The 12,497-nt window shown below is 33.9% G+C and overlaps 1 protein-coding gene across 1 annotated transcript in view; it reads left to right on the forward strand.

The window, feature by feature from the left end:
• The window catches only part of TMPRSS15 (transmembrane serine protease 15), a 115,760-nt gene that overhangs the window by 36,325 nt on the left and 66,938 nt on the right, over positions 1–12,497 (forward strand). The window contains exon 9 of the mRNA XM_082392568.1: positions 7,622–7,755. Within this exon, the coding sequence (XP_082248694.1) occupies positions 7,622–7,755 (134 nt within the window). The remainder of the gene's footprint in view (positions 1–7,621; positions 7,756–12,497) is intronic.

Here is a 12,497-nt window from a genome sequence, read left to right on the forward strand (position 1 = left end):
CACTTAGCTGCATCTTAGCTACAGAGTAGTTCCTTTCTCATTATGCTTGCATCCATGTGAAATCTCCGATGGTGTGATTTGGTCATGGCAGATCAAGAGATGGGAAACCATTATACTCATCCTTTTTGTTGTATCTTGAATAACACTTAGTTCATTTACTATATATTTGACGTCCAAGTCTTAATTCAATTGACGAATCCAATCATTATGATGATCAAAATAATCAAACTGCTGATAGCTGGTCTACCTTAACATTTGCCTAAACATTTTTCACAGAGGAGTAGTACCTAATGTTTCTCTCAGATATTTCAAGGTAAAGATCATTTGTACTAGAATAAATATAAGGAGCTCTGAAATAAACTCATTATAATTTTTTTAAAAATACAAGACTTCTCATAGCCTTAAATAAGTTAAGATGCAAGTAAATTTCCCCCAAAATATACAGTTGACCCTTGACAACAGAAGGCTTAGGGGCGCCATCAGCCCATGCAGTCAAAATCCCCATATAACATTACAGTTGGCGCTCTGTTCTATGGTTCCCCATGGTTTGTGTAGTATGCATTTATTGAAAATATCCACATATAAGTGGAACCACACACTTCAAGCCAGTATTGTTCAAGAGTCAACTGTATATATATTTTCTATTAAGCCACTGAACATTTTCCCCACAGAACATTCAGCACAAGTGCTCTGTGGAATTCACTTTGAGAAATGCATTCTAGTTCATTCATTTCTCTTAACAGCTGGATGGGATTATGGTTTCCCAATCTGACCTACTATATGTTTATTTTAATCATTGTGATAACTCACTAGAAAATGGGGAATCATTATAACAGCTGGTTAAAGAAGGTTAAAAGACAGAGCTTTGGGTTCTTGCCAAACAAATGATAGGAAATGGCCCCATAAAGACTCACAAGAGTTGTTTTCCTGAGTAGACATATTCCAGAGATGAGATGAAGTATGAAGGGAAGATTGTTCTAAACACATTTACTTGGCATTATTCAGGGAACCAAGAACATCTTGTTCTGCTTAAATAGTTTCTATTTTGGAGCTCAGCCTCATGTAAGTCATGTGATATAACTAAGAGCACAATTTCCTTTTTTTCATGCTCTAAACAACATGTTACTTGTGTCCCAAGGATAAGATTTTGTATTTAAAATGGCAGTTCTAGGTAATTCTTGTCAAGTGAAAACTTAAAAATTTAGAGGATATCGTTTCTAATATAATCACATCATATTTAAAGAGAAGCATTTATAAATGGCTATTAACATTGTTCATAAAAAAATGAAAAATATTCAATTCTTTACCTAAAATGTCAGCAGAAAAACTTAGAAAAATCTTAAATTACTTCCTTTGAAAATGGAAAGAAAATGAATTCTAACCGATCTACATTCCTAACTACACAGTGATTTCTTCATGTGATCTTTGGAATTTTATTAATACTAAATAATGATAATTTAATTGTTCAATCCACTTCTTAGTAGAGCTAGGTCAAAACTACAGGGAGGTCTTATAAGCAGATCACAATAAACTTTTGCTATAATAGTACATAATATCATTTATGTAATAATCACACTATGTTAATTAAGGATTTGTATGGTTCTATACTTTTTACTTCCATTTCCATCACTTAATTTTTAAAACTATTTTAAGAAATCCACCATTAATCTAGGGATGATTTTTAAAACCTATAGAATCTAAAATAAATAAATACTGTACTTCATGATAAAATTATGATTTAAAATTATATAAATAATCTAAGTGTATTTTCTTCTCAAAACTGATTACTACATTAGAGATGCATTAGACCTGATGGTTTGTTTTTCCTAATGGTGATCAAAGAGGGGTAAAGACAATAATGTTTCTTACAAGCTTGGAAGACCAAATAACTAGTGGAGAAATGGTTAAGATGCAATTAAGCTATATTTTGGGATTATATTAAGACCACATGTAGCAGAGTGTCAGTGATGGAGAATGTGAGCACTGGAGACTGTCTGCATGGGCTTCAAATCTGGCTTCTTCAGATTCAAGGTATGTGATCTCAGACAAATAACTAAATCTCTTAGACTCAAAATTTCTGCATCTATAGAGTTCAGTATCTCTAACTACAGGGGTCAAAGTCATTATGAAAAGTAATATTGAATGTAAAACACTTAGCACTCTACTATATGCTCAGTAAAAATGGACTCTAAAAAGAGTAGCTATTGATACAAAAATGTAAAATATAAAAATTACAGTTAGGAAATTATCCTTTCCTTCAAAATTTCAGAAGGTAATTGTGGTTAATATTATAAAAACATCAGATATGATATTCTCCAATTAATCTCACCTTTATAAATGCCTTTGTTTTATTGCAAATAAGTTGGGTTTTCTGAAACAGAAGAAAGTAGAAAAAAGTATGCACTCATTTCTCTCCTCTACTTTCAATTATCTATTTTGAAAAAGTAAACAGCTTCTGAACACAAAGTTTCCTAGGAAGCTCCTCTTGCATCCTTTAGTTTCTTGAAAACAACATCACTTGTTAAAAAAACAAACAAAACAAACAAGCAAACAACAACAACCAAAAAAACCTCACTGTTTTCTTGCCTGGAGACACCAAAACTTTCATTAAAATAACAGAAATCATCCCTGAAGGCAGCTTATTTCTTCTTCCTCTGTCTTCTTCAGTTTTGATGCTGGATTTCCTAAAGTTCTCACTAGCAGGCTCACTTTCCGCATGGCTGAAGAGACCTAACGGAGGTAGAATTTTTTTAAACAGCTGCCATCATCTGCTTTTCTCTCCTTCTCTCAGTCTGGGCTGGGAGTATCTCCTGCTCCCTCACGTTGATCTCCTTCCACCCCTGTCAACCTCCTGTGGTTACTAAATACATCTGAGGGTAGCCCATGAGCGTGGCATCTTCTGCATCTGCCTATCTTCCTCCAGTGACGCTCAAACCTGAGAGCACATCACAATCGCTCCTGGAGTATTTAAAAATGTACATCCCCAAATCCATTCCAGAACCATGGAATCTGATATCCAGGGTTGAGGTCCCTGTGTCAATATTTTTTAAAAACAACCCACCATTGTTCTAACCTCACCTTCCTGGCAGCAAACATTGGTCAGATCCAAAAACTTGGGTTACTGCTTACATGTCTTTTAATCCTCCCCTGCTAGTTGCTGCCATTGCAGTGTTGTCAACCCCGCTCCTTGAAGACTAAACCTTAGCCCTGCCTCCAGCCCCTCATCAGGAATCTAATACGTTTGCCAAACCTCAGGTCTTGCCCCAAATGGACATTTCCCAACCATGAAACTTAGAGTTTCAAAATTAACTACATTTGTGATGAATGTCCCCAGTTTACCAACTGATCACGGTACTACTGATAACTTACCGAAAATCCAAACTTGCCATGCCCCTGGGCAGGAGCCATGGTTAAATCAGCTGCCTCCGCAGCCAGCCTCTGAAGCCAAGTATCTTCTCAGTCTCCTTCTTGGCTTTGGAGACTAGATCTCTCCCTATTATCCACCCTTTCAGTATTCAGCCAGCTTCAACATTATCCATGCTCTGCTTTAATTGTTTGGCCTTCCTCCTTTTTGCAGAGTTCAGGGGAACCTTGTACCTCCAAAACACTAAAGAATTATTCACATTTCTGATCCTACACTTCAGTGAGACAGTAGAGTTATAAATAGACACCTTTGCCCTAGACACCTTTTCCCCAAACTGAAAATTAAAATTTGAACATTTTTCCCCACAGAGCATTCAGCATAAGGTAGATCAGCCATTGGCAATTTGATTATTTTGATGATCATAATGATTGGATTGGTCAACCAAATTGAGAGCTTGGAGGTCAAATATATAGCAACTGATCCAAATTTTATTCAAGATTTAGCACAAAGGATGTATATAGAGGGTGTTCTCAGCTTTCAATATGCCATGACTAAATCACACCATAGGAGATTTTCATACAGATGCTGGCATAATGAGATAGGAATTATTCTGTAGCCAAGAAGCCTCAGCTTTTGTTCCCCCACAGATATGTCGATTTAACAGTGAAATGTGAACCAAAAGACATTTATGAGAATTCCAGAATTCAGTTAAGAAGTTGCATACCCCAGGTGAACACAAAGCCAAGGACAGCTGCACTGAAATGGACAAGAAGATCAAGTTCATTTTACCCTCCATCAACTCCTTCCCCAACACAGCACAGCTCAGCACAAGTCTTGACTCACTACTTCTTCCTTGGAAGGAAAAAGAAGGATGAAACATGCATCCAGTGTCCCAGCTTTTCCAAGAGTTGCCTGAGGGACGAGTTTCTGTCTCACCTCATATGGATAAGTGATGGAACTGGTATTGTTTGGATGCCTGAGAGATACTGAGAACAAAGAGAAGTGGGTACAGCTTGCTATGGCCAGCAGGGCTTGATACAATTGGGAGAAGGTGCACAATTCAAGGCTTCTCCCTAAGGATAGAAAGAAAGAAGTGCAGCATGCTTCCAACATTCTAACTGTTTCAAGAGCTTCCTCAGCAAAGGGTATGTCTTGCATGAATGTGGAGCTGATGAGCCAGCACAATTTGCATGGCCTGTGGCTGCAGAGAACAAGATATAGTTGGGTGACTTGCTGTGGTAGGACCAGAGAATGTGCAGCGCCACATACAGACACCAGAGAGAGCAAAAAATTAGACACCACTGAAAAAGAAACTTGCAACGTTCTAACTGCTCTTGAACAGTCAATGGATCTCATACTAAATCAAAAAGGAAATTAGAAAATATCTTGAAGCAAATTTAAAAAAAACAACAACGGCAACATACCAAATCTTATAGGATAGAGAAAAAGAAGTGCTAAGTGGAATAACCTAGAAGAAAAGGATAAATCCCTAGAAACATACAATCTACTAAGACTGAATCATAAAGAAATACAAACTCTGAACAGACCATTTACTAGTAAGAAGATTGAATCAGTAACCAAAGACCTCCCAACAAAAAACCATGACCCACTGGTTTTACTGGTGAATTCTACCAAATATTTAAAGATGAATTAATACTAATCTTTTTCAGACTCTTCCAAAAATTGGAAAAGAAGGAACACTCACTTTGATACTAAAGCCAGACAAAGTCACCACAAGAAAAGAAAACTACATTCCTGATAATATACCCCTGATAATATAAATGCACAAATCCTTAAGCAAAATACTAGCAAACCAAATTCAATGGAAAATTAAAAGGATTATACACCATCACCAAGTGAGATTCATCTCTGGGATGCAAGGATGTTTCAATATATAAAAATCAATCAATTTGATACACCACATTAATGGAATGAAGGCTAAAAATCACAGGATCTTCTCAACAGATTCAGAAAAAGCTTTTGACAAAATTCAACACCCTATCATGATAAAAAACACTCAACAAAATAGGAATAGAAGGAAATTACCTAAATCTAATGAAGGTCATACAAGAAAAGTCCAGAGTAAATATCATACTCAATGATGAAAAAGTAAAGCCTTTTCCTCTAAGATCAGGAACAAAACAAGGATGCCCCCTCTCACCACTCTTATTCAGCTTAGTACTGGAAGTCCTAGCCAGAGCAATTAAGCAAGAAAAAAAAAAATACAATGTATCTAAACAAAAAAGGAAGAAGTAAAATTATCTGTTCACAGGTGGCAAGATCTTATATATAGAAGACCATAAAATTCCACAAAAAAACTTGTTGGAAATAATAAAATAATTCAACATAGTTACAGGATACAAAATCCACATAGAAAGATCACTTGTGTTTCTGTACACTAATCATCCAGAAAGGAAATTAAGAAAATAGTTCCATTTACAATAGCAGTAAAAAGAATAAAGTACTTAGGGATAAACTTAATCAAGGAGGTAAAAGACACAATGAAAATAATAAAACATTACTGACTGAATTTAAAGACAAATAAATGGAAAGACATCTCATGTTCATGGATTGGAATACTTAATATTGTTAAAATATAATAATGTAATATACTAATGTCCATACTACTGAAAATGATCTATAGATCCATCACAATCTCTATCAAAATCCCAATGATTTTAAAAGAAAAAAGAATCCTAAAATTCATATGGAACCACAAAGGACCCCAAATAGCCAAAACAATCTTGAGAAAGAGAACAAAGCTCATACTTCCTGATTTCAAAATATATTACAAAGCTACAGTAATCAGTACCAGTATAGTACCAGCATAAAAATAGACATACAGACCAATGAAACAGAATAGAGAGGTCACAAATAAGCCCACACATATACGGTCAAATTATCTTTGACAAGGATGTCAAAACTACACAACGGGGAAACAATATAGTCTCTTCAACAAATGGTGTTGGTAAAACTAGATATTCAATTGCAGAACAAAAGTGGACCTTTACCTTACACCATACACAAGAAATAAACTCAAAATGAATTAAAGGCTTAAACATAAGACCTGAAATCATAAAACTCCTAGAAGAAAACATAAAAGGAAAGCTTCATAACATTGCTCTTCACAGTGATTTCCTGGATTTGAAAACAAAAGCACAGGCAACAAATGCAAAAGTCAACAAGTGGCAGTATATCTCATTAAAAACCTTCTATACAGCAAAGGAAACAATAGAAAACAACAGAATGAAAAGGCAACCTAAGGAATGGAAGCAAATATTTGCAAGCCATATATCTAATAAGGGGATAATATCCAAAATATATAAGGATCTCCTACAAAACTCAATAGCAAAATAGACCAAATAAAAAGTGGGCAAAAGACTCAAATAGATATTGCTCAAAAAAAAATAAAAGGCATACAAATGGCTAAAGGGCATCACTCAACATAGTAATCATCAGAGAGATGCAAATCAAAATCATAATGGCCATTACCAAAAAAACAGAACATTATAAATGTTGGTGAGGATGTGGGGAAATTGGAACCCTTGTGTGATGTTGGTTGGAATGCAAAATGGTGTAGTCAGTACGGAAAACAGTACGAAGTCTCCCTAAAGCCATAAGAAATAGAACTACCATATGATCTAGCAATCCTATTTCTTGGTATTTATCCCAAAGAATTGAAGTCAAGATCTCTAAAAGATACACACTCCTATGTTCATTGCAGCATTATTCACAATAGCTAAGAGGTGGAAACAACCTAAATGTTCATTGACAGATGAATAGATAAAGAAAATGTGGTCTATATATACAGTGGAATATTATTCAGTCATTAAAAGAAGGAAATCCTATCATAGGCAACAACATGGTTGCACCTTGAGAACATTATGCTAAGTGAAATAAGCCAGTCACAGGAGGACAAATCCTGCATGATTTCACTTATATGAAGCATCTAAAGTATTCAAACTCAGAGAGTCAAAAAGTACAATGGTTGTCAGAGGCTGGGAGAGAACAAATGGGGAGTTACTGTTCAGTGGGTATAGAGTTTCAATCATGCAAGTTGAAAGAGTTCAAGAGAGCTGCAGTACAATATTGTGCTTATAGTTAAAAATACTGTTCCATACATTTAAAAAATTAAGAGAGTCTATCCCATGTTACATATTCTTTATCACAATTAGAAAAATACATTCAAATTCTAGAATACATTGAGTTGTGCCAACTGTTAAGAGTGTAATAGTCTATTTTTTGCTTTTAATTTAGTGTAAACCAAGGACTTTCCATTCAACTGAACTTTGATTATTTTAATACATATTATACAGATGTATTAAATATTTATGAAGGTGTGGGTTCAAGCAAGATTTTAAGAGGTAAGTTAAAACAAATATACAGTCCATTATCAAAATGAAAATATGTGGAAAACTTTTTGGAGTGATGCGCTTTCCCTTTTATTTATTTTTTTTTTTGAGGTTGTATGTCTGACTTTATTTTCTTCCAGATATGTAGCAATATGATTTATGAAATAACCCATTCTCTTATCGATGCAGGAGTTTTTTTTTTTTTTTACTGGAGTGTAATTGCTTTACAATATTGTGTTAGCTTATGCTGTACAACGAAGTGAATCAGCTATATGTATGCATATATCCCCTCCTTCTTGGACCTCCCTCCCATCCACCACCATCCCACCCATCTAGGTCATCACAGAGCACTGAGCTGAGCTCCCTGTGCTATACTGAAGGTTCCCACCAGCTATCTATTTTACACATGGTAGTGTATTTATGTCAAACCTAATCTCCCAATTCATCCTGCCCTCTCCTTCCCCCCCATGTCCACACATCTGTTCTCTACATCTGTGTCTCTATTCCTGTCCTGGAAATAAGTTCATCTGTACTATTTTTCTAGATTCCACATATATGCATTATTATATGATATTTGTTTTTCTCTTTCTGACTTACTTCACTCCTTATGACAGACTGTAAGTCCATCCACATCTCTGCAAATGACCTAATTTTGTTCCTTTATACTGCTGAGTAATATTCCATTGTATATATGTACCACATCTTCTTTCATCTGTCAATGGACATTTAGGTTGTTTCCATGACCTGGCTATTGCAAATAGTACTGCAATGAACACTGGGGTCCATGTGTCTTTTCGGATTATGGTTTTCTCAGGGTATATGCCCAGTAGTGGGATTGCTGGGTCATATGGTAGCTCTATTTTTAGTTTTTTAAGGAAACTCCATACTATTCTCCACAGTGGCTGTATCAATTTACATTCCCACAAACAGTGTAAGAGGGTTCCCTTTTCTCCACACCCTCTCCAGCATTTATTGTTTGTAGATTTTTTGATGATGGCCATTCTGACCACTGGGAGTTGATACTTCATTGTAGTTTTAATTTGCGTTTCTCTAATATTTAGTGATGTTGAGCATCTTTCCATGTGCCTCTTGACCACCTGTATGTCTTCTTTGGAGAAATGTCTATTTAGGTCTTATGCCCATTTTTTGATTTTGAACTGAATATGAGCTTGTACTTTAAGTTACTGAAAGGAAAAAGAGAAACTGGTCCTGATTATAAAAATTAATAATTTAGTGCTCTGTGCAATCAAACTTCTTAGTAATAAAAGATGTACTGTTTCACATGATCCTCTTCTAATTGATGTTTTAAAAATCATGTGGAATTCTACTATACTAAGTGTTGCTCCCCATTAAGCAAAATTCAAACAAACCCTAAAAACAACTATTTTTCTTCAACAGTGAATCTCTTTTTTTTCTATTTTTATTATGCACTCTGCTTCTGTCTCCTGCAGGACTATTACTAATAAAGTTGGTAAAACAATGAGTAGATCAGGATGTAGTCTCACTAAATGGAAGGTGTGGATGGTATTGTTATTATGTAGCCATTTGTCATTATGGACATAGACACCGATGGGAGCTGAGAAAGGGCAGGGAACACTCTAATAATACATGTGTGACTACCCCACTTTATTCCATCTGGTCCCCAAATGAATAGACCTATTCATGGTAGCCAACAAAAACAGGAGTGAAATTCCAGGAGGAAATAAAATAAGGATGAAGAAAAGAATGTGGCAATGGAGTCCAGGGAATAACTCGTTTTCCTCACACTTTTGAGGAATAGTCAATAGTCATCTTAGCAGAGCTAAGATAAGGTTACAAGTGACATCTCTTATTAACATTTGTACAAAGCTGCATTTATTTTAATAATTTTGGATTTTAAATTGCACTTGTGAATAATGAAAAGTAAATCCTATTGAATAAATGTTTTGATTGACTTATTGATTTGAGAAATATTTAAGCATATGATAATAATAAGTACTTTTTTGGGGGTGCTTTTAATATGACACACATCATACTGAGTGCTCTATGTGGATATCCTTTATTTTCAATAATCTACAAAGTATGCATTACAGGAGAGGAAAATGAGATCTAAGAAGTTAAATGACCACAAGTCCACAAAGTTAGTTAGTGTTGGAGATAGAAATCAGACCCAGACACTCCTACTTCAAACACAATGCGTTTATTCATTGTGCTTTAAAAGCCCCAAGTACAAATATAATCACGAGTATACATAAAACAGATGAACTCATGGCAAGTCACATTTGGCTTAAATAAATGGACCAGCCATTTCATAATCTACTTATTTCTGTAGTTGATAAATCTAGTTCCTTAAAATTATGTCAACATAAATATTTACATAGGTGGACAAATAAGCCAGTTCATATAAATTTCTCCAAGGGCTAATGTGATATTAATAATAAATTTTAGCATACTTTGATCACTTGCAGTATGCAAAGTAGTGTTCTCAGCACTTTAACTCAAAAAAAAAAAAAATTCTCCCCTAAACCATATTACACAGGTGCTATTACAATCTTTATTTTACAGATAAAAACTAAATTCATAGAGGTTAACTGTCCAAAAATGATAGGTGTAAATTACCCTCATGTTCCCTTCTCTTCAGATACCATTTGCCTGAACGCTATTTTTACTTATTTTCACATGCTTAGATCATCAGAAATACATAACTAAATCTTAGAATCATTATATATAGTGATGTCAATAATGCACAATAATTATCATAAAAATGCAATAAAGAAACTAAATATACAAATAGAAAATAGAAAATATCTAAGAAAATGAATTTAAATTATAACAAATAGGTAGTTGTTCAATTTTTAAGGTCTTTTTGAAATATAAATGTATTTCAAAGTTTTTTAAATTAAATATTTTAACTTGAAAAAATATGAGAAATGGCATTAGCTGTTAAAATTACATTTTAAATTTAAAAATAATACCTTTTTTAAAGATATGTAAAAATGTCTTACCTCCAGCATCTAGCACATGCCTGATATATTGTAAAAATTTAGTATTTGTTGACTTAAATTTAAACCGGCAGGTTTATATATCATGGTATTATAGTAGTTAATTAATGGAGATCAATAGCATTTCGTATAACTCTAAAGTTATTTTGTTTTGTAACAATGCTGATACTTTCACTCTTGATTCAAAATCCCATCTATTTTTCTAAATATTTTAGCAAGTTTCTTATTGTGAGAGATGTGTACACAATTACTTTTATTAAATTACAATTCAGAATAAAGATAATTATCTTTATCATGTGGAAAATATATAGATATTTTAATTAAATCAAGGAAAATAAGATTATGTAAAGGAATTATAAGAAAATAAAATTATTCAGTACCATAAAATAGTTCTTATATACTTGATTAGGGGTAAGTTAGTATGAACAAATTTTAAAGGCATTTTTCAGTCATTTTCATATAGAGTCATGATGTAAAAGTTCTCTGACTGGTAAAAAGTTTCAGAGGAAGGTGAGTATTTCATATAGATAGATGATAAAAAATGCAATAGAGTCTTTTCCAAATAAGTGTGGAAATCAGGGTAAATCAGAATAGATTAACAGGATAGTAGTTCAAAAATGTTTTCTTTAAACTGTAGTGATGAAGGTAAAATATTCAATTCATTGGTGGTAATAATTATCAGTACTGGGTATGGAAGTGGTAGAAGATGATAAATATTCTCCATTAATACTTTATTCAAAAAATACATAGATATATTTATGTATCCTCAAAGAAAGACAACAAAAACAGCCTGTATGAGCACGCTGAAACCAATTTCAAGTTGACAAGCCAGGAAAATGCATTTCTGTGTGTGTAGTTGTTACACCATTCTTTATAGCCTAAGTGCTTAGCTGTTCTTCCATTCCCAAAGGGCTGTTAATAGCATATCCCCAATATTGGAGCTTAGCAGTTTAAGGACATGTTTTTAAAACTGAATCACACAAAAGTGGGCATAGATACAGCTGAAGTTATGTAATAAACATAGTGGATCTTCCTGAATTGTCAACTTATCCTACAACAAAAATAATCATATTGTGGACATGGAATTAAATAATATATACAAACATTTTTCACAGTAAAGCATTTTTATTAAAATTTGTGCTTTTATTAGAACACTTTCATGTAGTGTTACAAGTACCCATTCATTCACTTCTGTTGATAGGGGTATGTTATATGGAAAAGTTTAACAAGCACTGGCTTAAGGTGTTGGACTTCCAGAGGCTCTTGAAGATTCCTCAGTGATAGTGCCTGGAAAAATTAAGAACTACTTCCTCAGTACTCCCATGGCATTTCTCCCATATCTATCAATTCCAAAGTAATTTTTTTATAATTCATTAATCTGAACTTTTCTAATAGGTTAAGAGGGGAACTTGGTTATTTTTTCTCCAGCATTTAGCACCATACCAAATTCATGGTGAGCACTCAATAAAATGTGTTGACTATATTAGAAATCTTTTATAACACACAAAGAAGCTAATTTAATTGCAGAATTTCTTCTCTTATAAATAGGATAAAATAAATAGTTTTGAGCTAGATCTGTTGAATTATACTCTGTGGAAAGTCTGTTATCCTTGCCCATTGCCCTCATCCCAAATTCCCCTGAATTTTAATTATGCTTCCCAGCTTTGCTCTTTTGCAAAACTTATTCACCAGAGCCTTTATTGTTAGAAGACAAATTAGTTAATTCACACAAGTGTGGCTGCTTGGCAACTTTAATATCCATAGCAATATTGTTTTTTAGTAAAAGGCACTGGATTTTCT

This window comes from Balaenoptera borealis, assembly GCF_965194805.1.
Source record: "Balaenoptera borealis genome assembly, chromosome: 5".
In the NCBI taxonomy this organism is placed as follows: domain Eukaryota; kingdom Metazoa; phylum Chordata; class Mammalia; order Artiodactyla; family Balaenopteridae; genus Balaenoptera; species Balaenoptera borealis.